This window comes from Heloderma suspectum, chromosome 1 (assembly GCF_057233095.1).
Source record: "Heloderma suspectum isolate Gila_16-S chromosome 1, 16-S_ref, whole genome shotgun sequence".
NCBI classification, from domain to species: Eukaryota; Metazoa; Chordata; class Lepidosauria; order Squamata; family Helodermatidae; genus Heloderma; species Heloderma suspectum.
In genome coordinates this window covers 316,535,410-316,562,525 of record NC_139458.1, presented here as the reverse complement: position 1 = coordinate 316,562,525, position 27,116 = coordinate 316,535,410, and the positions used below count along the sequence as shown (strand labels likewise).

At 44.2% G+C, this 27,116-nt stretch overlaps 1 protein-coding gene across 1 annotated transcript in view; it reads right to left on the bottom strand.

Moving 5' to 3' along the window:
* Positions 1 to 16,013: 16,013 nt before the first annotated feature.
* Positions 16,014 to 27,116, bottom strand: part of GRIK2 (glutamate ionotropic receptor kainate type subunit 2) — a 733,647-nt gene continuing 722,544 nt past the window's right edge. The window contains exon 16 of the mRNA XM_084827187.1: positions 16,014 to 18,491. Within this exon, the coding sequence (XP_084683313.1) occupies positions 18,327 to 18,491 (165 nt within the window). The 3' untranslated portion in view covers positions 16,014 to 18,326. The remainder of the gene's footprint in view (positions 18,492 to 27,116) is intronic.

The window sequence follows — 27,116 nt, the reverse complement described above, 5'->3', positions numbered from 1 at the left end:
AGGGTGTCAACATACCGGTTGTTGGGGCAAATGACACTAAGCCATGTACTGCTTGAAAAGCTCTGCTAGACTTGAGGACTCAGTGGAGTCAGCAATGCAAGCTTTCTTTGCTGACTTCACTGCCACACAATAGGCACAAAGACTTTTTTTTTTTTTTTTAGCCTGAGGATTGTGAATTATTATTAATGAAATATTCACCACATGATAGGAAAACGTATGGAAATATGGTCTTAAAGATAAACTGCAGCTTAGCCTGAGTTTTCTTTCCAGGTGTAGTTTGGCCCACCTTTCTTTCCCTTAGCACCTCCCTCTCTCTGGAACTTGTCCTCTGTTTACTGCCCCATCTGCACCGTTATATCAGCTGCTTCCTCTCAACTAACCAGCAGCCCTATCCAGGTGCTGCTGTGGCCATGTTAGCAAGATGTCCTGAAAATTTTCCAAACCTTTGAAAATATGCCTCTGTTTCCCCAGTTGACACTCAGTTGAGTTCCACAGAGTAGCTACACATATTTTACTAATCTCCTATGCTCACATTTGTTCCTGACCTTTGCTTGCAGACTTGTAAAGCAATCCTGGCGGTCTTTGCCTCTTTCCTCAGTGTGAGGTTGCTAGGCATGCAAATAGATCTGAAGAGAATGTGGGGACCAGTGTAATGGCTTCTGACAGCACTCCACCAAGTGGCGTTGTTTCCCAATGCTCTTCCTTGGGGAGAAAGAATAGTTGTGAGTTTCTCGTCGAAAGGAAAGATTGCAGGTCGTGCAAGAATAGTTTTTCCTTCCTCTCAGCTTTCTCTCACTTGTGCTGACAAAGGTGTTCAGCAGGAAGAGCTAAGGAGGCAGGGCTTGAGGCTTTTGATAGCACTTATGCAGCACCACCAATGCACGTCAAGTCTTATGCTATAAGCAAAAACAACAGACCTGTGTCTCAAGGAGCTTACAGACTAAAGTTCGGAAGGAGGGAGAAAATTAGGATAGCAGTAGGAGAGACAAGGTAGGGCAACAAATGTGAGAACATGTCACTATATGCACACTTAGACTTGGTTGAAGCTGGAGGCAGAAGCTGGGGATTAACTGAGGCTTTTGTAGGAAAGGAATATTTTGAGCAGGATTTCAAAGGAAGCTAGAAAGGTGGCACCACATAGGGGGCACATTTGAGCAGCAGGGAGGATGTGTGTACCATTCAAAAAGCAGGACCTTCAGGTGGTTAGCCATGGTAAAATTGGAGGAATGAAAGTCACACACAGGTAGGGAATGCCCATATAAATTAGGAATGCTTCTGAAGTTCTTAATTTCAGGAATGCCTGGATTTTGAAGCCCTCAAATACTTGACCTTGTTTCTGAAGTGGGAGCAATGCATTTGTATCTCACATTCATAATACGGATGCACATATTGACAAATCAGGTTTTTAAAAACGATTGGTCCAATTCAGGTGATCCGTTAAACAAGCCTTGCCCAACCTCGCACTCTCCAGGTGTGCTGGATTGCAATTCCCATAATTCCCAGCCAACCCATCTGGAAGGGGTCAGGTTGGGGAAGACTGAAATAAACCATGATCATGGTGGACAAGAAACGTTAAGTCCCAGACTCACATGCTCCTCACCTCTTCTTCTCCTTCTCCTTCACATGGAAGAGGAGGAGGGTCAGAACTTCTGCATTCACTTGAGACTAAACCACCATGTCCCATTCCTTGCGAACCTGGATAACTCTAATATATTCTAAAGCCAGTGAGATCAAGATCAAACCATGTCTAGTCTTCCAAAAGGCTTGCCTTTTGCACTTCAACAGGCTGTCAGGCTATCTACACTGGTGTGGACCACAATACATACATACATGGATTTCTTATTGTGACTATTTTTTGTTCTGTTTTCTTTTGTGTCCTCTCTCTCTCCCTCTCCCTCTCTCTCTACAGGCCCCATTTTCTATAATGAAGAAATAAACCAATACTTACAAGAGGTGGTGCCACACAGACTAAACTCATGAGCATGTCAGATGTGCAAAAAGGCACAACAGTGGGAGAATACTGATGAGAATCTCTCATGCTCCTTTATTATCACCATAAAGGGGCAGCTCTAAGACTGGTATGCTTGTATTTATTTACACTGAATATTTCATTCCCTCTCCAGCAATTATGCTAAACTCTTTACACTATACTTACTAGATAAATGTGCTGTGACTACTGTGCTCATCACAGTATGGAAAACATAAAACAGCTCAAGACAAGGTGGGAAGAGTTTTAATTGGACTGACCAGCTCACAAATATGAAACAAGACATCCCCCACATTGCTTATATAGAGGTGATTAGCTGGGTCACTGTCTTAAGCTATTGGTTCATGCTCCAAAGCTTAAAGCGGCCTTTAAAGATAAACTTTCCTTCAAACAAAGTACACTGGAGACGAAGTGCTGCTGTAACCATCAGTTTATTTGCAAACACGTAGGTTGAGAAGGCATTATGGGGGCCTTGCAAACAGAGATAGGCAGTCCCAGTACCCTAAAACCAGATACGTTTTGTAAACCAAAGAAAGGTTGATCATTATCCTAAAACCAGTTCACTGCTCACACTGAAGCCAAAACGGCTTCTTTATAGCATTCCTTGCATATACTGTGCTGCCTGCTTAGGCTCATATTTTAGCCCTCTACCACCACCTGGAGGTAGACCATAAGTCAGTGACCATAAAAAGAGGTTAAGGTGGTCTTCCGCACAGATTGTCTGTTAATTCATTTCTCTTTTACTTGTCAACTACTAGGCTACAGCAAGGCCTACAAAGGGATGGAGAGAGAGAGAGAGAGAGAGAGAGAGAGAGAGAGAGAGTCTATATACTTTACATAACACAGTAGTATGCCTCAGTAGCACTATGGGCATGGCTTGGATCCAGACAATGCCCCCCATGGATGGAAGGGCTCCTTCCGTAAGCAGGAGGCTCTTCCAGCAGAGTTTTTCTGCTAGCTGAAAGGGGGAGGAGGTGGCCTTGGCTGATTCCTCCCTTCCTCTCTGGAACAGTGGGGCGGGTGGCACTGGAGACTGCAGAGGGAGAGGGCAATTGGTGAAAATCACCCACCTCCAACCCTTGGGAGCTGCCCAGGGAGTGGGAAAGAGACTCGCATTGCCTCCTTTCTCCCCACCCCCTCCACCACTTGGGAGCATTTTGAGCAGAACTCCCGTTGGGGATGCTTCCTCCAGCAGAATAAAAACTCTGGATCCAACTTATAGTAAACAGAATGAATGAACAGTAACAGTGTTATATGACACCCGCTGCCCCCCTGTGTTCAGTGAATATGGCCTCACACCCCTGGCAGCTGCACGTTCAGCATTCAGTTGTTGTTCTTGTTCTTGTTGTTGCTGTTGTTGCTGTTGGATGCACAGACGGCTCTTCCACCTGATTGGTCAGAGTTCCCAGTTGGACAGAGGAGCTGTACGTGCATGGCACCCTTTCACATGACTGCTGTGGAGCATGGCAACTCAGCGCATGCGGAGTTTTCAAAACAACCCCAGTGGTCACTAAAAAAATGGTCTCTCTGTTTGTTTGTTTCTGCCTGACGTAAGCAGGACCAACTTTAATTAGGTTCTTCATCTCCCAGGTATACAAGTCTTGCTATCTGTAACTGGTGCTCTCCCCACCTAGACTATTTAGCATGTGGGCTGAAATTGGGTTTCAGACCATAACACCACAAACCTAGTTCCAAACTATCTGTTTGGAATGGATAGGTAGAGGCACCTGAAACCTGCCAGGTACTGAGAAGGGCCTTGCTTCTGTAACTTGAGGCAGGCAACAGAAGCAGGTGGTTTGTCAAACCCTACTGGGCAGCTTGGTGAGCTGCACGCATTTAGCTTTACAGGATCACACATTATGCAGGGCAGCAGGCATGGGGTATGTGAACTCACACAACAAGGGTGAATATCCAATGTATAATAATCATCCTGCATAATTCTGCATCATCATAATCCTGATGGGTTCTTCCACAGTTTGGCCATGCTTAGGGAGCAATCCTATCCAGGTAGCCGGCCATTTCTGAGCTCAGAGGAGACCACCTATCCAAAGCAGGGCAGGAGAAGCACGGAGGGGATCGTACCCTCCTCCTTCCCTGCATTTTCAGCGCAGCTGTGGGAGGGCTGAGCGGGGAAGGAGGCTGCTGTACAACACATTGGATGTGTCGAACAGGCATTTCCTCCTGGAACGCCATGGAACGCCCCCCGGAATGCCCCTTTTCAGCTGGTCCAAGCTCCTCTTGCGAGCACAGATGGGACTGTTCCGCGCTGCCTCTGAGGCAGCGCAGAAGCGGGGGGAGGTCGGTTTTTTGGGAACCATCTTGGAGTGCAGGCTCCAAGGTCGGTTCCCAGAAACCAAGATATCCTATGGCCATCTAGCTGCTGCCTAGTGGCCATAGGATTGCTCCCTTAGGCTTAAATATATTTTTACTTTCCTATGATAAAGGGAGGAAAGGTAGTTTTAGACAAAAATGTGCGTTCACTTTAAAAGAAAATATGCATAACCTCAACAGAATTTTCTAGAGACAGTGATGAGATACCTTGATATTTTCAATAGTGAAATCATTGTATACACAAACTCAATACCTGCCTTGCTGCTAAAAGGCAGATCTGGAAAGGAGCTTTTCTTCATGTAATCCTGGGAACATACTCGAGAAGTCTCAACCTCTCCTGTGTACATTGGCTTTCCTGACAAATTTGAGAAAGTTGTGGGGTGTTGAGGGTGGGGTACTGCTGCTGGGCTGCTCTCCACAAGATGCTAAATAGATAGAAGTTTGCATCTCAAAGAAACATATAGCGTCTAATATATTATGGTGAAACATCTAAATCCATAGCTGCGATTTTCAAACTATAGCATAGGGTTTAACCATGGATTCCATCTTTGGATTGCTGAGGGAGAGACAGGGGATATGAAGCACATTTGAGGATCCATTAGCAGCTCAAATGAGGCAACACTCAGGGCCAGCAGGTTTCATCACTACTACTTGTGATCCAAGAATACTCCAAGAACAGCCCCAGAATACTTTACATCAGAAGAGGATTATGTGGCAGATATCTGAGATGAGAATCGTTCCATGAAGGTAGGGCATTTGAAAACCTCTGGATTTTAGGCAAATTGCTTTGAACCATTGCAAGGGCCCCATATGATTTTTCCTACACAGAAGTAGCTTTCCTCCTAGATTCCAGTTTAACTGGGAGGATTCCTAAAACAACTCTGTAATTATACAACATATAATTCCTTTAGTTCATTTATATCTTTTGCATGTTGGGGTTCCCAATGTGATTGTACACTTTGATAATACATTGAAAAAACACACAATCTTGATATAATTATCTGAATGCATTACTGATATCTAAACAATGTGCACTGATAAACCACCACAAAGAAGCAATGTGATTTGGGCATACAGCTGGGTCAAGATTATTTCTGTGTGGCACTTTACCCTTGAGCAGAAATATATGCATATACCACTCAAATACTGTGCAAAAATGCTGCATTTTTGCTACAGTTTATCAATGCAAAAATATATACACAAATCTTGATGCAATCATACATACACATCTTCTTTCTTTCTTTCTTTGCACTGTGTTATCCATGTGTGCGTGCACATCAGCAATGAAAAGGAGGCAAAGGAATACAGGGAACTGAAAGCTGTAGCAATCTGCATGCACAGCGCCCTATACAAAAACTGAAAAATAAAAATAGAGCAGTATGGAATTCCTGCATCAGTTTCACCAGAAACAAGACCATGTCCTTTGAAATTCCAAAAATTGGGGAGAAATTTGGATGAGGAGAATTTCTGAAGCACCCTTAATTTCTCCCTTATCCATCCTCTTTCACAAGCTATCTTTCCCAGGGAGCCATTCGCTGTTGTTTCAGTTACCTTCAGAAGACTTGCATATTGTTGGAGTAGATCAGAACACCCAGAAGACTACTCAGACTTTTAATTTCTGAAGCTTTTTTAAATGTTCAGAAAGAGACACTTAATATTTAACAGCCATTAAAATAAATAATCATAATAATATCTGAGTATTAACATCCCCTATAGTATATGTGAAAAAAGACAATGATAAATTATTTTTAAACTGTGATGAAAATTATCCCTAATTTTGCCCAATTATTTAAAAACTGGAACACAATTATCCTTAATGTGGACATCTGAGAAATAGACTCCTTAAAGAAACTGACACAGTGCAAGGCAAGGATGTTGTAATTAAAGCAACATACATAAAGGAAGCGGTTGTAATTATGAATAGTGAAGATTATTGAAAAGAAAATGTAAGGCAATTAAATGATGAAATCTCTCATCAGCCACTTGCTGCCAATGCAACTAGGATTCAAAGCAAGATTGATGTCATTTTAGAAATGGGATTAAGTGCTGTTGTTCACAGGGAGACAAAAGGACTTGGAGGTCTCACTCTAGAATAACCAATATGCCTGCCTATATTAATGAATGGATTTAATATAATGTAAGTGGGAAGTCAAAAATATCTATACTTGATTACTTGGTGGGTGGGTTGATTCCTGGTCCTGATCCATCATGCATGCAGTCCCGGGAAGCCCTGGTTTAAGGGAAGACTTTGTATAAAATTGGACAAGCTTCTTTTCAGGAACTTAAAAAAGAGAATCAACATCTGAGAATAGCATAATGGTGCAGATATAGGAAGTCTGGGTTTCCACTTACTGGGGACCCCATTTGTGCTATCATGCAGGTGCTGGAGGGACATCACTCTCCTTCTAGTTCTACAGAATTAGTCTCTTTGCGGTCAAAGTTGCCCATAACATCCATTGTCCCTGTGGAAGACGCTGGCTGGGTTCAAAGAATGAAGTTGGTGCAGCTACTACAGATGCTGAAGGTCTTTGCCCTCAGTCATGTGTCTTTTGCACATTTCTTTCTCTCCTATAACTCTGAGCTGCCCTCCCAACAGCCACTATGAGGTCTGTGCTGATCTCTGCTCCGCTGATTGTGCCGGGATCACTGACTCCAGAACATGCCGCGAGACATGCACAGAAGGATGCCAGTGCAACGACAGCTACTACTTCAATGGTCTTGGCTGTGTCACAGACAGGGGTTGAGGGGCAGCAGCTGGAGCACTCGACTTTCTGCTAGGGATGGGGGAGAATTTCTCCCCGAAACTTCGGGGGGCCGAGTGCCAATGTATTCGGCCCCTCGAAGTAGTTTCGGGGAGAAATTCTCCACCCCCCCGCCCCCCCCCCGGGATGGGACTTACCTTTCCCGAATGTCCCTCCCAGCGGCGGGTCCCGGCGGCGGTTCGGCAGGTCTTCGACAGGGGCAGAGGCGGCAGCCGGTCTTTTGACCGGCTGCCACCGCCGCCATTCCAATAAAAGTAAAAAAAAAAAAACGCCCCCATGATAGGCTACGTGACGATTAACGTAGCCTATCACGGCTAGATTTGCAAAGTCAGCTGTGATAGGCTACGTAAATCGTCACATAGCCTATCACGGGTGACTTAAAAAAAAAAAAAAAAAGCACGTACGGCTAATGGCCGCCCCCATAGGGAGCCGCCATTCACGTTCCTTATTTGGTCGCTGTAGTCTACGTAAAGATTACGTAGACTACAGCGAAAATAAGGGCAACACTATTTGCGTTGCCCTTATTTTCGCTGTAGTCTACGTAAATCTTTACGTAGACTACAGCGACCAAATAAGGAACGGGAATGGCGGCTCCCTATGGGGGCCGCCATTTGTGTATGCGCTTTTTTTTTTTAAGTCACCCGTGATAGGCTACGTGACGATTAACGTAGCCTATCACGGCTGACTTTGCAGATCTAGACGTGATAGGCTACGTTGATCGTCACGTAGCCTATCACGGGGGCATTTTTTTTTTAACTTTTAATTTCACGGCCGGGCGAGGCAAGGCACCTCCTCCCCGGCCTGAATTTCGGCCGAGCGAGGCAGGAAGCCTCCCCCCCTGGCCTGAACTTCAGGGGGAGCAGCAAAGCGCCTCCCCCCCACCGCGAAGCAAGCTGCGAGACCAAGTAAGTGGCTTTCGTGCACCCCTACTTTCTGCATGGCTGGCCAGTCCAGAGGATCATAAGACTGCACTACAGGCTGGTAATGCAACCTGGGGACCAATCAGCAATGCTGAGGAGCAGACCAGGACAGGGGACTTCTCTCTCTGGTCTGCTCCCAGAGCACATATTACAGGTCTCCACATGGATCCAGCCAGTGCTGGTGCCAACTTCCCTCACCCATCCTCCCTAATTTATTATTCTTGAGATGGACTGAAATCAGTTGCCAGTTGATGGGACTGGGGAGGAAGTTCACCTGCTTTTGAGGTTCACGTTTGCAAGGTTTTTGCCTTTCCCGTAGCAACATTGTTGCATGGGTCATTGCCTGTGTTGCTATTTCTGTCACAACTTTGTCATTGCAGGGCACTGTGGAATTGGTCTAGAACCATTCCAGGGAGTAAGTGGGGTTGGGCCACCCCACTCCTCAAAAAGGGAGTCCCCATAAGGGATCTTCCCTTACGGGTGAGTCTTCAGGCTCCAGCCCAGCTCAGGGATTGGTGTATCTAAGTCATAGGATTGGCCTATGTCATTGGCCCTCTCATGTGTTGAAAGCATGTGTGAGGCCCAGGATTTGGCAAAGTAGGAAGTTCACTTTGCCAAAGAGTTTTAGACATCAAAATAGGGATGTACAAAAATCACTTACCTTTCAGGGATTATGCTGATGGTGATGGGGGAGGCGTTCCGCCCCTCCCCCCGGAATCCTCACCGGGGGGGAAGCGCTCCGTTCCTCCCCTCCCCCCAGAATCCTGGCTGGCTGGCTGTGCTCTGCAGCAATTCTGCGGAGTGGCCGGTAGGGATGGGGGAGAATTTCTCCCCAAAAATTCGGGGGGCCGAGTGCCAACACATTCGGCCCCCCGAAATCGGCAGTGAAATTCTCTGCCCCCCACCCCCTCTCCCGGGATGGGACTTACCTTTCACAAATGTCCCTCCCGGCGGCAGGTCCCGGCGGCAGTTCATCGGGTCTTCGTCAGGGGCGGGGGCGGCAGCCAGTCTTTCGACCAGCTGCTGCCGCCACCATTACAAGTGCAGTAAAAAACAAAACCCCGTGATAGGCTACGTAACGATTAACGTAGCCTATCACGGCTAGATCTCCAAAGTCAGCCGTGATAGGCTACGTTAATCGTCACCTAGCCTATCACGGGTGACTTTGGGGGAAAAAAAGCGCATACGCAAATGGCAGCCCCCATAGGGAGCCGCCATTTGCGTTCCTTATTTGGTCCCTGTAGTCTACGTAAAGATTTACGTAGACTACGGCGAAAATAAGGGAACGCTATTTGCCAGCTGCTGTCAGGTACGTTCTGTCCCGGGGGGGGGGGATTTCAGGGGGTGGGTAGTCCATTCCGCCATGGACTCTGGAGGGCCGGATTCCAAAGAATCCGGCCTCATTGGAGTATGTGGCGGATTTTTTTCTGCCATCCCTAGAGACGGCTAGCAGTCCTTGACAGCAGAGCAGGCAGTAAGAGGAGGCGGAGTGGGGCTGAGAGGTATAGTTCTTTGCTTTGAGAGTTTTTGTGGAAAAAATCAAATTTCAGCTGCAGCTTAACTGTCTAACTTACTGACTGTCTGAACTTTGGCAGGTGGGATCCCTTCCACGTCGGCAGAGAGGCCCCCATGTTTCATGCATTTATCATGAAAACTGAAAATGTTATGGCCATTTGTGTTTTCCCATGCAAGTCTATGAGAAAACAAACACCCTAACCAAGTGATCCAGGTATCTGAATCTCACTTCAGATCCAGAACCAAGTCAAAGTGGGGGGGGGGGTTCTGAATCAGCCCAAGTTGAAGCAGGGCTGATTCAGAGGGTCCGAAGCAGCATCCAAAGTGAAGTGGGGGCGGGTCTGTGCACAGCCCTACAAATTTGCCTTAAGTCAAATCTGAAAGGATGAGACACTGCTTAAGCAGGGATAAAACAAGATAAAAGGTATGGCTTTATATAACACAATTGTGGGAAAACAGAGAAATTACCTTTGCATTGGAAACGCATTCTGGAGCATGGACTGTTGGAAATGAGACTCACCTGGACCACCAATCTCAGGTATATTGAATTGTATCCAGCTAGCAGCTCCTGCTGATGGAACAGCATCTGTCAGTGGAATAGATTTCTCCTCGCCTCTGCAGCCCTCCCTTCCCTAAACCAGTTGGGGTACCCTCAGGAACAGGCTTTTTGGGTGTGCAGGGGAGAGGAGAGGAATCCTCATGCAGTGCTTGATGTCACCCAGTGATACAGAACTGTTTACAAATTCTTTTAGAGCATATTCATATATATCACCAAATACGTTGCATGTTGGCTTGGTCTTATTCACAGAATGGCAGCATCCTGTTTTTAGTGAGGACACAGAGACTATGATCACATCAAAAGCAAGAAGCCATCTTCAAAAAAATGAAGATTCCTCATCCTATGGGAACCTATCATTTGTACTGCATTCTGGATCTTCCCTCTACAGATGTCCATCCAGCGGCTCCAGCCTCCAATGGAAGAATGAGGTAGTGTCTTTTACTTTTGAAGCTTCACATTTGGCTATTGTTACATTTTGCACCTTCCTGTTAAATGATTGGCTGTAATTATAAGCAAAAGGATACAGGGCTGGATAGAATACAGCTGTGATCCAATCAAAATCTTCATATTCATATACATGAATGGAAAGTATCTATCCAGATGGTGCTTCATAAATGAGCTTTAAAATTATTTTAAAGCTTCATTTTACACAAACTTTCCAGGTCAGCCAGAAGAGAAGCAGACTGACTCTTCTAACAAAACCAATAGGCTAATAGAGCTGTTACAGAAAAACATATAAACTCCACATCTGAAAGTAACAGATTTCAGTTTTATTTAAAGCTGCCAGATTTTCATCTGCAGTAACAGAGCTCTGTTCTAACTTTAAGCCTGGACAGGGGAAGTTGGGATATAGAATTCATTCCTTCACAACTTGTGATGCACCAGGCTGCATGCAGCCCACCAGCCGTGGGTTGGAAGTCTGCTGAAGGCATGATAGCTTCCTCCTAATTTTTTAGTCTCTGATAGACAGGGAAAGAGATGGTTTGTTGAGTTCCAAGTGTGCCATGATACAAGATTTGGACTGATCGGTCCAAGTTGTGCAGGCCTGAACAATATTCATTTATAACAGAAAACACCCCCTATGTGCATCATGGGAAGGAGCAAGACTCACTTTAATTGATCTCCTCATATGCTGGGTATATTACTGGGCAAAATAATGTTGATTGACAGGAGTAGACCATGTTTTTGGACCTGTGGGCACATTTAGCAATTTGAGAGGTTGTCCTGGGCACCATCACAAAATGTCTACCACGAGAGGCAAAGGACAAGTAACCTGCCCAAAAGACTGAGTAGAAGAACAACTCTTATGAACCCACCATTTTCAGCACCAGCAGAAATCTATTTCACAAAAATTCCAGATACCAGTAAGAAAATGTGTTAATTAAAAAAAAAAAGTGGGAAGGGTAGGGCACCAAGAAAGATCTCCTGGCCCTGATCCTAGCCCATTGCCTAGACCTGATCCATAAGACAGAAAGTAAATGTTGGCAGAGTCATACAAACCTGAATGGATATGAACTGCGGAGTTCAAGTAGTTGGAAATCATAAACTAGGACAAAATGATCCTCCATGTGGGCTCAGTAGATTGTCATGCTGCAGTTCCAGATGGCTTTACCTACATCATTGAGGCTCTGATTGGACCCCTTTCCTCCTTAAAGAGAATAGCCCCCAACTCTGGGGTGGGGAACCTGTGGCCTGCCAGATGTTGGACTCCAATGCCCATCCGTCCCAGCCTGTGTGGTCAATGTTCACCAATTATTTATGTATTTATACAATTATTTATTAATTACCATTTGACCCAACAAAAGCCCCCAAGGTGACATACAAATTAAATAATATAAAACAAGATCATAATGAATTCATGATAAACAAACTTAAAACAGAAGAAAATCACCTTAAAAAACAAACAGAGAGCAAAACTGCGTATCAAATCTTTCAAATGCCAGGTGGAACAAAAAATATTTTAACAGCCCATGTAAATCTAAACGAAGAAGGAGCCAATCTATCCTCCCTAAGGAGAGAGTTTCACAGTTGGGGTGCCTGCACAGAAAACATCCTGTCCCATGTTCCCAGCAACCTAAACTCTTTTGGTAGGGGGACATGTAACAGACCTTAAACTGCATGCAGGTTCATACAGGAGAGGCCGGGCCATTAGGTATCATGGTCCAAAATTTGCTTGATATGATGAGAGTTAAAATCCAGCAATGTATGGAGGGCTGCTGGTCGTCATCCTCTGAGCTCCGTGTGCTTGAGAGCAAGTTCAGTTTTAAGAGAATAGGTGTAGGCTCCAATATTTTGGCCACCTAATGCGAAGAGAAAACTCCCTGGAAAAGACCCTGATGCTGGGAAAGACTGAAGGCCAAAGGAGAAGGGGACGGCAGAGGATGAGATGGCTAGATAGCATGCAATGAATATGAACTTGAGCACGCTCCGGGAGAGAGCGCAGGACAGGAAGGCCTGGCGTGCTATGGTCCATGGGGTCACAAAGAGTCGGACACGACTGAACGACTGAACAACAACAACAAATTAAATTCGGATTTCCTTTTAAACAGATTGTTTTAGGAATATAGCAAGCCGCCTTATATTGATCAGACCATTGGTCCACCTGGCCCAGTATTGTCTACACTGACTGGCAGCAGTTTCAGGCACTGACTCCAGTTTCACTGATTCTGATTTCAGGCAGGAACTTTCCTAGCCCTACCTGGAGATGCTGGGAATTGAACCTGGGACCTTCCGCATGCTAAGCAGGTGCTCTGCTGCTCTTCCGCTGAGCTATGGGCCTTTTAAAAAAGGGACAAGTATTACTGAACTGTTTTTTTATTTGAAAATATATGCTTCCCTGCTCAGAAGAACCCATATAACATTCCAGAAAGTCTGAGTAGTTTAACGTCATCAACAGCACTAAGAACCCATTACCCACAGTTAGGCTGGTGAACCACATTTCCTGGCAGTCACATTACAGGGGTCACACTGTATTACCTGGTGAAGTTTTTGAATTCACTTTTCTGGATGATGGAACCTTAAAAACACTGTAGTGGCTTGAGTTGGAGGTTTCTGGAGCATGTATTGATCCTGCTTTTGGCAAAATACTTCCACTACCTGTGCTGATTTCTGCTATGCTATGGATTTGAAACTAAATAGGCCTTTCTCAAAGACACCATAATAATAAACCACTGCTTTCTTCTCCAGAGAGAATGGACCCATGCAGAGATTAACCATGAAAAACCACTTTTTTGAAAGGTAGGAGAGCTAATCAAAAACATGCTGATCACGGAGTTCATTGAATGAGCCGTTGCACCATCTGTTTCCTCCCCTTCCCCATTATAGTTACTTGTTTATGTTACATTAAGCTCTCCTATTGCTACTTTAAAAGTTTGCCTTTGGAACCTGCTTGTTAATATTTGTTTGAGACTGGATTGCAGTTCCATATAAGGCTTTATTTCTAATTTAGCCTCAAATTCATCTTCTTCCATGATGGTAACTTTGTTAACATGCATCATAATTATCCAAGAACATCAGACAAGTGACATAAGCAGTTAAGTTCTTAATATTCCTTCACCATTCTTATTAAAAGAAAATATTTTCATTATAATACAGCTTGATACATTTTTAATGTCAGAGATATTGTAAGCATTGGTCGGAGCACTAACCATTCTTATAGCTCTTTGGTTCCTTGGACAGATGATATTAAAATGCCTTAAGATAAGCAGGTTAATTAACGTGGTCAAATGTGATTCTGTCCCTCCAAAGTCACATGAAAATTAAATTACTCAGAAGTTAAAAGATACAGCAATATAAAGTCACAAGAAAAGATTTAGATATTCTTGTTTTCTTTTTTAAAGTATGTATAAATGCAGTTTGGGGCAAAGTAATTCATCACACCCAAGAAGGAAGCTGTGGCATGTCTAAAATTCTTACAGATGAAATCAGCAATCCTGACTTGTAAATTAGATTTTATAGTAAGAGAAGATGTCATTTATAGAGAAAATATCATTTATGGACATCTCTCCTGTAAATAGGGTGTTAGAACCTACAGAATCTCACTGGGATGACTTGACAAGGCACTTGGAAGGTAAAGCCACTCATCTCTGCAACAATCTTGACACCACCGTTGTTGCAGATCGTTGTCCGATGCACCAAAAGAAAGATTTAAATCTATAGCCAGCTTTTGAGGTCTGAGGATGTGGACAAGGTGCTTGTAGCGCCTCAGCCAATCACACGCCTTCTCAACCCTTGTTCATCTTGGCTTGTTCAAGTGAGCCAGGAGAGCGGGCTTGACAGAGTAGCTGTGGATGCAGGGCATGGCAAATGCTTCTTTGTGCGATGGAGCCTGTCATCGTTAAGGAGGTGGTAGAGCACCCACTCTTGAAGAAGCCCACCCAGGATCCAGAGGTAGGAAACACCCCCTTTGTGAGTAAAGTGTTAGAGAGGGAGGTGGCTGCTCTTGGAAGGAATAGATTATCTTGACCAGTTCCAATCTGGTTTCAGGCCTTGAAACAGAATTACCCTTGGTCACCCTGATGGATGACCATTATCAGGAGACAGTGAGAGAGAGTGTGACCCTGTTGATCATCCTTGATCTGTCAGCAGTGCTTGATACCATTGACCATGGTATCCTGCTGAACTGGCTCTGCAGGGGGTGATAGGCGCTGTGTTGCAGTGGTTCCACTCTTACCTGCAGGACCATTTTCAGAGTGCTTCATTTGGTGACTGTGTAGTAGCCCCCTGGCATTGGTACTGTGGGGTGCTGCAAGGTACTATCTTGCCCCCAATGCTGTTCAATATTTATATGAAGCCATTGGGAGTGCTCATTTAAGACACAATGCCGTCAGTATGCTGATGACATCCAGCTCTATTTCCCTGTGATATCTGATTCAGGTGTGGCTGTGCAAGCCCTAAATCAGTGCCTGGAAGCAGTCCTGAGCTGGATGAGGACCAATATGCTGAGGCTGAATCCTGAAAAGATGGAGACTTGGTGGGTGGCTCTTGTGTCTGGGAACTGGGCAGGTCACCTGTTCTGGATGAAGTTGCACTGATGGATCCAGTTTGTAGTTTAGGAATGCTCCTCAAATCATCTTTGTCATTGGAAGGTCAGGTGGCTTCGGTGACTAGGAATGCCTTTTGCCCGCTTTGGCTGGCATGCCAGCTCTGCCCCTTTCCTGCATAGGGATAGTCTGGCCACAGTAACTTCAAGACTGGATTACTGCAATGCATAGTATGCAGGGCTTCCCTTGAGACACTGCACTAGTGTAGAATTCAGTGGTTGGGTTTCTACGTGGGGCAGCCTGCCAGGCTCATGTTACACCTTTGCCTGGGGAACTTCACCGGCTGCCATTTTGTTACAATATGATCCTGTTGTGACTGTTCTGGCTCTGTCTGTGGTAATTATGCACATGGAAAATGACACAGTGTCGTGCTGAAATAAACCAGGAATTCTATACTAGTTTTAGTCGTCTGTGAATCATGCCCCAGACTGCAATCTTTTAAGCATTTCCCCACTGAAGCAACCCTTCGAGAACTTGTATATTGGGGCTATAAGTAAGTGATTTGATAATTACAGCCTCAGACCCTGGTCCAAATCTATGATGCAAGGAGACCTCTCCATCGGGGTCAATGGAGCACACAACTTTGCAGTCACAACTGGTTTTGCTCATAGAGTTGAAGTGATTAAGGAGGACCTTGAGGGCACTGGAGCTTGTGCTCATGCAAGGGCTCTCATGCCCATGCAAGAAACAGCTGGAATGGGGAGAGAATGTACAAAGATTGTTCCCATGCATTTCTTTTGCTTGTTTGTTTGTTTGTTGGCTTGTTTGCTAGTGGTATGCCACACTTTGCAATGGAAATGTGAAAGAGTGTAACAGAGAAACCTTTTGGATGACAAGGGTGCCTTGAATCCACAAATATTTCCATTATCCACAGATGACTCGTTGTTTATACAAAATAGTGTTTGGATTCTGTTTATTAAAAAAGAAGAAAAGAAATAAATGATTTGTCTGGAATAAAAAGCTATATTTATAAACTGTGGGTGTAGGCAAGTGTCCCTACATATCGCACCATCATACATTTTATTTTCAGGATACAAATTTACAGTAAAACTAAGTTAAAATTATTAGGATGGCATCACATCTGATTGAGCACCAGAAAGGCAGTTTAAACATCCATTGTGTGAACAGAATGCTGGACTAGATGGACCTTTGGTCTGATCCAGCATGGCTCTTCTCATGTTCTTATTGTTGTTTTTATCCATGGTTGTTTTTAAATATCACTAGCATTGGGGTTCTCCACCCAACATCCCAAGAGGGCTACGGGGGCTATCATCAGGTGCTTCTCCTGTGTACATCCTGTTGAAATTAACAAAAGTTGCACATGAACATGTTGTGCAACTGGTATTCATTCCCAGAGGGCTTCTATAGAAGGGAGTCCCATTACATTGTCCCCTGGTGTTTAAAACTAAGTTAAAGGAAGAGTAGGAAATGAGATATGTAGTCACTGGGCCTAATCCTGCAAACACTTTTCAGATGCTAACATTCTTGCCAACTTAATGATGGGAAGTTAGTGTTTGCAGAACAAGATCCTAATATGAGAAAGGCTGCAAGTACCAGTTCTGAAAGTACTGCACACACATTGCTCAAATCACACAGCAAGCCCAACCCACCCTTACCCAAAAAACAACTAAAAACTGACCATTTTGTTAATGGGTGTGTGGTTGGTTTTTGTTTCTTTTAATGTTGTGCATTGGATTCAAACAGCAAACTGTGTGCACTTCAACTGTTATCACAATGTGGTCAAGAGGTCTGTGTCTTTCATAATTTACACACATCTGTTCATTACAGTATATTATCAGGCTAGTGAAAACCAGGGGTGTGGTATGGTAAGCAGTATTGGTAGTGCACCTAGATTTTATATTATCTAACTTGAAAATATTTATCTTCTAAGGTTCCCCGTTTTCCTGGATAAAAATAGTTTTCACCAAACGTTGGTGGTGCGCACGCACTACCAGTCACTCTTGGCACCACACCCCTGACCGGAACGCAGGTTCTTGAGATTGTTGATTTAAAAAGTATTACAAAAAATTTCCATACAAAAACTATTTTCATAGAAATCTTGCATTTCCACAAATAAACCTGAACATTTCTTTCCCCTTGTTTTGGGGGGAGGGGAAAAAACTGCTCAAGAATTTTGCTCATTTAAACACTGTTGACTGTATTGAGAAATGCAGTCCATAGTTTTTCACATTCCCCTCATTTTTAGGTGACCTATCCTATTTCCACTATTAGCGAGAATTCCACAGGCTCCATTGAGTTCAATTCGAAGCAGGAACAAGAGTTTCCCAAACCCTTACAGGGCTAAACAACAACAACACATACCTCCATTATGTCAGATATGCTGCTCTTTGCTTCACAGTTAGACAAGGAAATAATTGTTTGGAGCTAGGCATCATAAGGTACATAATTTTTTTTAAAAAAATGGAGGGAAACTTTTTGTGTGATCTAAAATATGGCGCACTTCCTTTGGGTTCTTTCACAAAAGAGTTCCAGTGCAGATGAATTATATGATTTTCTACTGCCTTGACTTAGGGTTTTGTTTTTATTCAGGTCATTGGCATAGAGGCAGTCAAAAATCAGGTAACACTTTCTGTATTCATTCTTCTATTTGGGGGGGTTCCATTTACATTGTTTTGATTTCCCCATTGAATAAGCTCATATCAGCTGGCAGGAACACCATGTAGACTTTGGCCAGCAAATACAAGGTCTTCTATGCTTGGCAGTACATAATGGAGTCCCTTTTCCCGTACTAGAGTTCTGAGCTATTATTTTTCAAAGTCTCCTCTGGTAGTTAAGTTTCTTTAGTTGTTCAATTGCTTCTCCAGCCCCCGGCAACAGATGAACCTCAAAAAGGAACCTGTCATTTCTCACTGAGACTGCATATGTATCCAGCCATAAAACTCACATAGAACTTTCATTCATTAAGGAATGGTGGAACCCATGACAAATGGTGGAATGCCCACACCCACGCCCCTCCCCCCCTTATAAACGTGGTTGATCCATGATGCTTGTGATTTGAGTCTGGCCTTTGCAACTGCTTAGATCACAGAGTCTCTAGTTCATAGACACAGCGGCATGAGGTAACTCATTTTATTTTGCACAGGTTGCATATTTCCACAGGAAACATTCTCGCAAAAGTTGTTTTGGGGGAAAAAAGAAAAGGGGAAAAAAGACAACAGTTTGTGCTTGGGGTTGTTTGGCCTCCCAGCTCTACGCCATGGTTTCTTTACCTGGCAACCGTCTGTCATTAAACGTGTGCATGTTGATAACCTCTTCTGTTTTCACAATAACAGGAGCCTGTGGTTTGTGTTTTAACCGACGTTGGCACTTCAGAGACATCCTCAACTCCTCTACCATGGCACTACAGAAGGACCTCTACAGGGGAAGTTTGAAGAATAAAAAAATATATAGGAAGAAAATAGGGGGGGGAACATTATTATTATTATTATTATTTCACATACATGCATTAATATATCACAATTAAAATGTCCACAGTGCTTCACACCACATCTTTTTTGCCCCGTGGGTTTTATTAGGCAGTGTTCAATGGGGCTGCTGATGAGGAAACCCATTACACTAGCTTACACTATTGGGATTGCCTTAGAGGTTGCTTATGGTAGTGCTGTGTCAATTGCATAAGGCCCATAGATTACTGCCCTTTGCATTATTGGTTTTTTTTTTTTTAATATTAATGATTCTATTGCATGCCTATCTGGGCAGAATATCTCTGTTAAGGTGGCTGGTAGTTTTTCATTCAAAAAAACCCCTTGTAAAGTAGTTCCATTATTCTCATTTTTGAGCTGAAGCCTAGGGATGTACAAAAGTCACTTACCTTTTTGAAGGGTGACATTCGCTGTGGGGGGGAGGCACTCCGTCCCTGCCCTGGAAATTCTCTCCGGCCGGCTCCGCTTCACGGAGATTCCGCAGAGCCGCCGGCCGGGGCCGCCCGCAGCTGGACATCCAGCCACTGGGCAGCCTGCAGGGATGCAAATGGCGGCAGCCGTAGCCGCCGCCATTTGCATCCCTGTATTTTGCCATGATAGGCTACGTAAATATTTACGTAGGCTATCACGGCAAAAAAAAGGGAATGCAAATGGCGGCCGCCGTAGCCGCCGCCATTTGTGTCCGCTGTTGTTGTTTTTTGCCGTGATAGGCTACGTAAATACTTATGTAGCATATCACGACCTCTGCAGGGATGCAAATGGCATCCCTGCATTAGCCGTGATAGGCTACGTAATTATTTACGTAACCTATCGCGGCTATAATGAGGAAGCGAATGGCGGCCGCAGATGCGGCCGCCATTCACAAGTCAGCAGGTAAGTGCTCCATTTTGTGCTCCTTTTGTGGGGTGGGGGGCTTCGTTCTGCCACGGATTTTGGGGGGCCGAATGTACTGGCATTCGGCCTCACCGAGATCCGTGGCGGAATTCTCTGACATCCCTACTGAAGCCTGGGCCACCCAGGTATATCCATAGCTTTTTAAAACAGGTCTCTCAAGTCCATGAAGAACACAGTCTATGGACCAGACTGGAAATATCTAGCCGTATCAGCTAGAAGTATAGAGTCTTTCCTAGCACAGTCTTGTCAAGTGTTTCCTGTGTTTCAGGCAGAATCTCATAACAAAATTGGCATCTCTAATTTCTTAAATATGCATCTTACATAATTAAGCTGACATGAATCTGTTCTAGATTGCTGAAAACATTTTATTTTCCAGTGTATGATCTAACGATACCCATGACATATAAAAAGGTTATTCAAGAATAGCTATTTCACACATGCATGTACATCATCATGATCGACAGTGCAATCCTATGCATGTCTACTCAGAAATAACTCCCACTGAATTCAGTGTGACTTACTTCCAGGTAAGTAAGGACTGCAGATGTGATTACAGATTCAGTCACAGCTGAACATGTGAATTGCCTGCATTAAACAGATTGTGTTCAAAACGAAAAGCTCTCTTTCTGCATAATTTTGCCTTCGGTAATAGCTATTTCACATATGCAACTCAGCAACTGACCTTGAAAGAATCATCAGCCAGTCAATGTGCATGTCTGAACTCAAAGCTGAACAACTAAATTTGGTTTTGGACAAATGCCTTCAAATCATGCTGTTTAATATTTTCAAAATAACATATATTTAGTCTTAATCAATTTGTCTAAGTTGCAATGTTCTTTTCATATCAAGTGATGTTAAGTTAAATTTATATTAATACTAAAAAGTCAAACATCAAAGCAACAGTGCAGGAATTGGACATCACAACTGGGAAAAGGCAACACAATATCCAACAATACTTTGTACTGGATTCATCTGAGTTAAAATACTGAACAATTTGTTTGTTACAGAAGTGAATAACATCCAGAATTAAGCAACTAGATACGCATTCATAAAACAGTTCATAACTGGTGTTGATTGTCAGAGCCATATTGGAGAATGGTAACAATGTTCGTTCCACCCCACCCCAATCTGCATCCCAAACTGCTGACCAAGGGCTCCAAATACTAAAATAATATGAGCTGCTCATTCCATTACACACATCAGGCAGAGAACTAGGCCTGGGATTTGCCACTAAGCATACACTCAACAGGGACCCACAACCAATAATGAGTCCACACAAGCAAGCTGAAAAACACATTCATTTTCAAGCATGCGCTCAACATACTCATATTTCTCAGATGTATTCTACCTGCAACACCTTAGAACTCCTTAAAAATGTAATGCCTGAATTGGTTCCCTATGCTGTGGTTGAAGGAAATGAACCTTGATACTCTACGATCCACTCAATCCTATTTGTCAAAGAAATAGGCTTACAATACAATGGGCATCCAGGTATTATGTGCAATGTGTAAAGGAAGCACATTCTTCACTCCTTCTCAAACAAAAGAGTTGTTGGAGGTGGAAAAATGTGAGCCTGAGGGCTGTTATTTGCTTATGCTTAGGACAGATTGTAAAGTTAAAGGTAACCTTATTCTTTACCCTTTACTATCTTCAACCAACGCTAGGAGGCTACCAAGGCAAACCAGATTTAAAAACATGGGAAGAAGCATAATAAAAGATAAGAGACCATAACTGCTGTCAACATTTCCTTTAAACAGATAACATTCAGAATGGCCTCTTTTCTGAGCTCTGGTTTCCTACCATCCTGTTTGAGCCTAACACACCTGGTACTTCGTTGGGCACTTGACCATTTCTGTTGAATTTGAATAAAGTCAGGAAAGGAATAGCTAGCATTTGAAAATGGTATATGATAACGCAAAGAGAATTGGAGTATTGCATATAGCTATTGGAAGAATTATATACCACTTCAAAATAAACCCAGGAAGATCTCAAATGAACAGACATTCAACACCTCTCTGTAGGTATTTTTATTATTACATTTCCCCCCATCTCTAAATGATGGTGGCCATAGACCATGATCCACTATGCACGGTTAGTCTGGGCAATAGAAAAGATAAATAGCAGCCAGCTCTAACCAGTGGTCCATCAAGTCCCAGCTAGTGATTGTTCAAATGGTCTTATAGTAACTCAGTACAAACAGTATGGGACAGCTGCTGAATAAGGAGTCACTTATGGGCCACCCCGCCACTTCCTTCCATATGCTTTGGGTAGTTCAAAATGCCTGAGCATTTCCCCAACACTTGCTGCACCACAATGGCTGCCACTGGTGGATAAGGGAAAATTGTCAGTATAATGCTATAAAGCCACAAGGTAAGTTAAACTACACACTGTTGGACTGCAGAGACTTGATACGGGGCTGCCAGGTTTAATGTCCACAATGTGTGTGTGTGTGTGGGGGGGGTTGTATCATGTAGCTCAGCCCTTAGCAAGAGCTCTTTCCCATCTCTAAAACTGGGAGGCATTTCTGTTGAAGACAGTGAATGTGTATCTTGAGAAAGTCTCCCTGAGAAGTGACATTACCCACATACAACAAAGACTTTGCCACTGCTCAGGCCAACTAGACAAGATGCTGGGAAGCCTGTGATCAGATCCCCCACTTCTTTTTATTCCAAAAGGGGTAGGGCATTTATCGGATCAAGAATGTGGTGTAGGTGGAGGGCTATTTCTTGCTCCCCCCATGCTATTTTCCTGGGGTTAGATCCAGCATTGTTGTTCCACCAGTGGAACAGATACTGCTAGTGGAAGAGAACTTTCCTCTCCTCCCCCCTACAGCCTTTTACATGCCCTCTAAATCTGCTGTGAAGGGTTGGATACAACCCCTTTTCTGTATCCACCCCATGGAAGCAGGTGTGTTTTCTGCAGGGTAAGATATGCAGGTACCTGTATGTCTATTTGTTTTCTTCCTCAGGGCAGTATAAGTTTTAGGAAAGTGACTTAGATGGGGAAAACAGCACAGAAGGAAAAATTTAAACTGCCTTTCCCCCAGTGCTGTTTTTGCAAACCAGTTCAGGTGCTCTATCGCTGCTTTGAAGTACACAAATATAGACACACTTCGGAGACACACTGGGAGAATCATAGATCTCCCAGTGTATCATCTAGTTTGGTCCTAAGGAAGAAGAAATGAAAGCTCTCCAAGCACTTGTGAGCTCCATCTGCCAGAGGATCCTATCTATCCATCATCTAGCGCCAGCATCAAGGGTAGGAATGGTTGGGTACCTTCTAAGGGCCCACACCCTTGCAGGGGCTCACTGACAAGAGCCCCCTGCAGTTGATTCACCTCTTCACCACTGCAGCCAGCTTATTCATCTTCCTCTTGCTCTAGCCCAGACAACAGTGATGGTGAGAAGGAGGAGCGGTAGATGTTATGGCCTACTTGCTCTTCGGCTCTCTGTTTGTCAAACAAGCAAGTGGTAGCAATGATGAGAAAGAGGATGAGGAGCAATAGCAGCTGGTGACAATGGCAGTGAGAAAGTAGCTTCCACTACGGGAGGCAGCTCATTGAGAGTGTCTTGCCCAGGGCCCTCAACAACCTGGAGCCCACACTGCATCTGCCCATCCATCATCTGCTCATCCAGAGAGATAAAGACAGGGCCATAATTATGGGAAGAAATCACCAACCACTAATCCTGCTGCATTTATTTTATTCCCAGCTTTCCAAAATACTTTCCAAAAAAATCAACAATTCCACAGATGTCAATGTAAAATAAAGGTGTGTACAACCGATATTTACACACCTTATCACTAGTGTATTATTGGTCATATCCAGGAATAATTGTTTTAGGCAATGAACTATATACTAGTGATGCTCTTAGAAGAAACAGAAAAAAGAGTACAGTTCAGGCTTTTATTTTATTCTGACTTAACTTTTCTCTATTGAAATAAACAACAATGTTCTAAAAAAGAAAAGAAAATTTGGATAATAATCATGATTGGATTGCATATTATGAACAAGATTCTTCTGTAAAAACTAAAATGGTCAGTTTATTTATTTAAACTATATCCTGAAGGATAATGGCAGAAATTAAAAATATGTATTTATTATACCAGCCAGTAAAACAGTTTTAGAATACATTTTAAAGATGCTCAGGTTTGCAAGATCATCAAGGGCAGCCTTTGAATACAATGGGTAATAAATTATGGTAATAAATTGGTCCAACAATGGTATCCTGAAGAGGGTACCTGAAGAGGGTACTCTCGGTTGATTTTAGGGATTTCAGTAAGATATGGGGATTTGGCACACTGGACATGATACAAGTGTAGATCCATGACCATGTTTTGTATATTTTGCTTCTCCTGTTTATTTATTTATTTGATTTATACCCCACCTTTCTTCCAAAAAATGGCATGCAAGGTAGCTTTTATTACATCCCACCTAAAAAAAGATGAAGTGGGGAAGGGCAGCAAGCTGGAAATGTTTTCTGCTTTTGCTGTCCTTGCCCAGTTGACCCCAAAATATACATGTGCGGAACTATCCATCATCACACCTATCACACTGAACTGCAGGCCAAAATCAAACATGTACCAAGTGCACAGGTGAGTGCAGATATGTTCTATCTAAACCTGGGGGCCACAGCTCAGTTATAAGTACATGATTTGCATGCAGAAGAGTCCAGGTTCTCCCTGGCATCTTCAGTTTTAAAGAAGCAGGTAGCAGATGATGTCAAAGGCCTCTGTTTGAGATTCCAGAGAGTTGCTGCCAGTCAGAATAGACAATATTGGTTCAAACTATAGAATCATGAGTTGGAAGTTATCTTGGAGATCATCCAACACACACACCGCCAGTGCTCAGTGTAGACCCATGGGAAAACAGTCTGCTTCTTATGTCCTAATAAAGCTATGTTGAATGTCCCCACTTTTTCAGGACCATTCGACCTCCATGAATATTGGGGGGTGGGGACAGGAATATATATATGGGATGAGCGAACTCCCCTGCGTCCTTTTTGGGCACCAGCTCACTGGACTCCCACTGCTTGCCCAAGCCCGGTGGGCATGCAGGGCAAGCCAAGATGGTCCATGGGTGCCCAGCAAGAGCTCATGGTTTCCCGCTTTTTCGTGAGCCACCATTTTGTGAAAATTGTGGCCATAAATAGTGCAATTCACACAAAATTGCAGGTGTAAATGGTCTAATTAGACCATTTATGCCTGCAATTTTATGCAAGCCGTGCTATTCACGGCCGCATTTTTGTGCAAATTGCGATTTCCGTAAATGGCTATACCATTTTGTGCAAAATGGCGGCTCACAAAAAAGCAGGAAACCACGACTTTGCCCAACTTGGCATGCACCGAGTTGGGCAAGCTCAGGAATCTGCGAGTTGGCATCCAGGGGGCCGAGATGGTGAAAACCAGCCAAGTTCCACCCCTAAACTGGATTCCTCTGACATCTCATATATATAACCTATCTCATATATGTTACTGCTTGAAGCAGTGGATTAAGACCTTCAGCAGCCTAACTAGTGTTCCTTTGTATTTTGGGGCAGAATGATCCAATGGTAATGGTGCTTGTTGTTGTTGTTCAGTCATTAAGTCATGTCCGACTCTTCGTGACCCCATGGACCATAGCACGCCAGGCCTTACTGTCCTCCACTCTCTCCCAGAGTGTGCTCAAATTCATATTCATTGCATCAGTGATGCTATCTAGCCATCTCATCCCCTGCCGTCCCCTTCTCCTTTTGCCTTCAATCTTTCCCAGCATCAGGGTCTTTTCCAGGGAGTTTTAGGTGGCCAAAATATTTGAGCTTCACCTTCAGTATCTGTCCTTCCAATGAGCAGTCAGGGTTGATTTCCTTTAGGATGGACTGATTTGACCTCCTTGCAGTCCAGGGGACTCGTAAGGGTCTTCTTCAGCACCACAGTTCGAAGACATCAATTCTTCGGCGCTCAGCCTTCCTTATAGTCCAGCTCTCACAGCCATATGTTGCTACTGGGAAAACCATAGCTTTGATTATATGAATCTTTGTCGGCAAAGTGATGTCTTTGCTTCTTACTATACTGTCTAGGTTTGCCATAGCTTTCCTCCCAAGAAGCAAGCATCTTTTAATTTCATGGCTACAGTCACCATCTGCGGTGATCTGGGAGCCCAAGAAAATAAAATCTGTCACTGCTTCCATTTCTTCCCCTTCTATATGCCAGGAAGTGATGGGGCCACATGCCATGATCTTAGTTTTTTTAATGTTGAGTTTCAAACCAGCTTTTGCACTCTCCACTTTCACCCTCCACTTTCACTTTCAAGAGGCTCTTTAGACCCTCTTCGCTTTCTGCCATTAGGGTGGTATCATCTGCGTATCTGAGGTTGCTGATAATTCTCCTGGCAATCTTAATTCCAACCTGTGATTCATCCAACCTGGCGTTTCTCATGATGTACTCTGCATATAAATTAAATAAGCAGGGCAACAATATACAGCCCTGTCCTACTCCTTTCCCAATTTTGAACCAATCAGTTGTTCCATGTCCGGTTCTTACTGTTGCTTCTTGTCCCTCGTACAGGTTTCTCAGGAGACAGGTAAGGTGGTCTGGTACTCCCATCTCTTTCAGAATTTGCCACAGTTTGTTGTGATCCACACAATCACAACAATCAAAGGCTTTAGCATAGTCAATGAAGCAGAAATAGACGTTTTTCTGGAATTCTCTTGCTTTCTCCATGATCCAGCAAATGTTGGCGATTTGATCTCTAGTTCCTCTGCCTTTTCAGAACCCAGCTTGTACTTCCGGTAGTTCTCGGTTCACAAGCTGCTATAGGGATGGCGGAGAATTTCTCCCCGAAACTTTGGGGGGCCGAGCGCCAACGTGTTCGGCCCCCCGAACAAGTTTCGGGGAGAAATCCTCCGCACCCCCCCGCACCCCGCACCCCCCCCGGGACGGGACTTACCTTCCCTGAATGTCCCTCCTGGCGGCGGGTCCGGCTGGCGGTTCGTCCAGTGTTCGAGCGGGGCGGGAGCGGCAGCCGGTCTTTCGACCGGCTGCCGCCCCCGCCATTGGGTCACCTATCACGGGTGACTTTAAAGTTTAAAGTCACCTATCACGGGTGACTTTAAAAAAAAAAAGTGTGTACGGATAATGGCGGCCCCCATAGTGAGCCGCCATTCCCGTTCCTTATTTGGTCGCTGTAGTCTACGTAAATCTTTATGTAGACTATGGCGAAAATAAGGGCAAAGCTATTTCCGTTGCCTTATTTTCGCCGTAGTCTACGTAAACATTTACGTAGACTACAGCAACTAAATAAGGAACGCGAATGGCGGCTCCCTATGGGGGCCGCCATTCGCGTAGGTGCTTTTTATTTTTAAAGTCACCCGTGATAGGCTACGTGACGATTCACGTAGCCTATCACGGCTGACTTTCCAGATCTAGCCATGATAGGCTACGTGAATCATCACGTAGCCTATCAGGGGAAGTTTTTTTTTTTTACTTTCGTGTTCGCGGCCGGGCAAGGCAGCAAGCCTCCTCCCTGGCCTGAATTTCGGCCGGGCGAGGCGGGAAGCCTCCCCCCCCCGGCCTGAACTTCGCGGGGGGAGCAGCGAAGCGCTCCCCCCCACCGCGAACAAGCTGCGAGAAAAGGTAAGTGACTTTCGTCCACCCCTACTGCTGAAGCCTAGCTTGGAGGATTTTG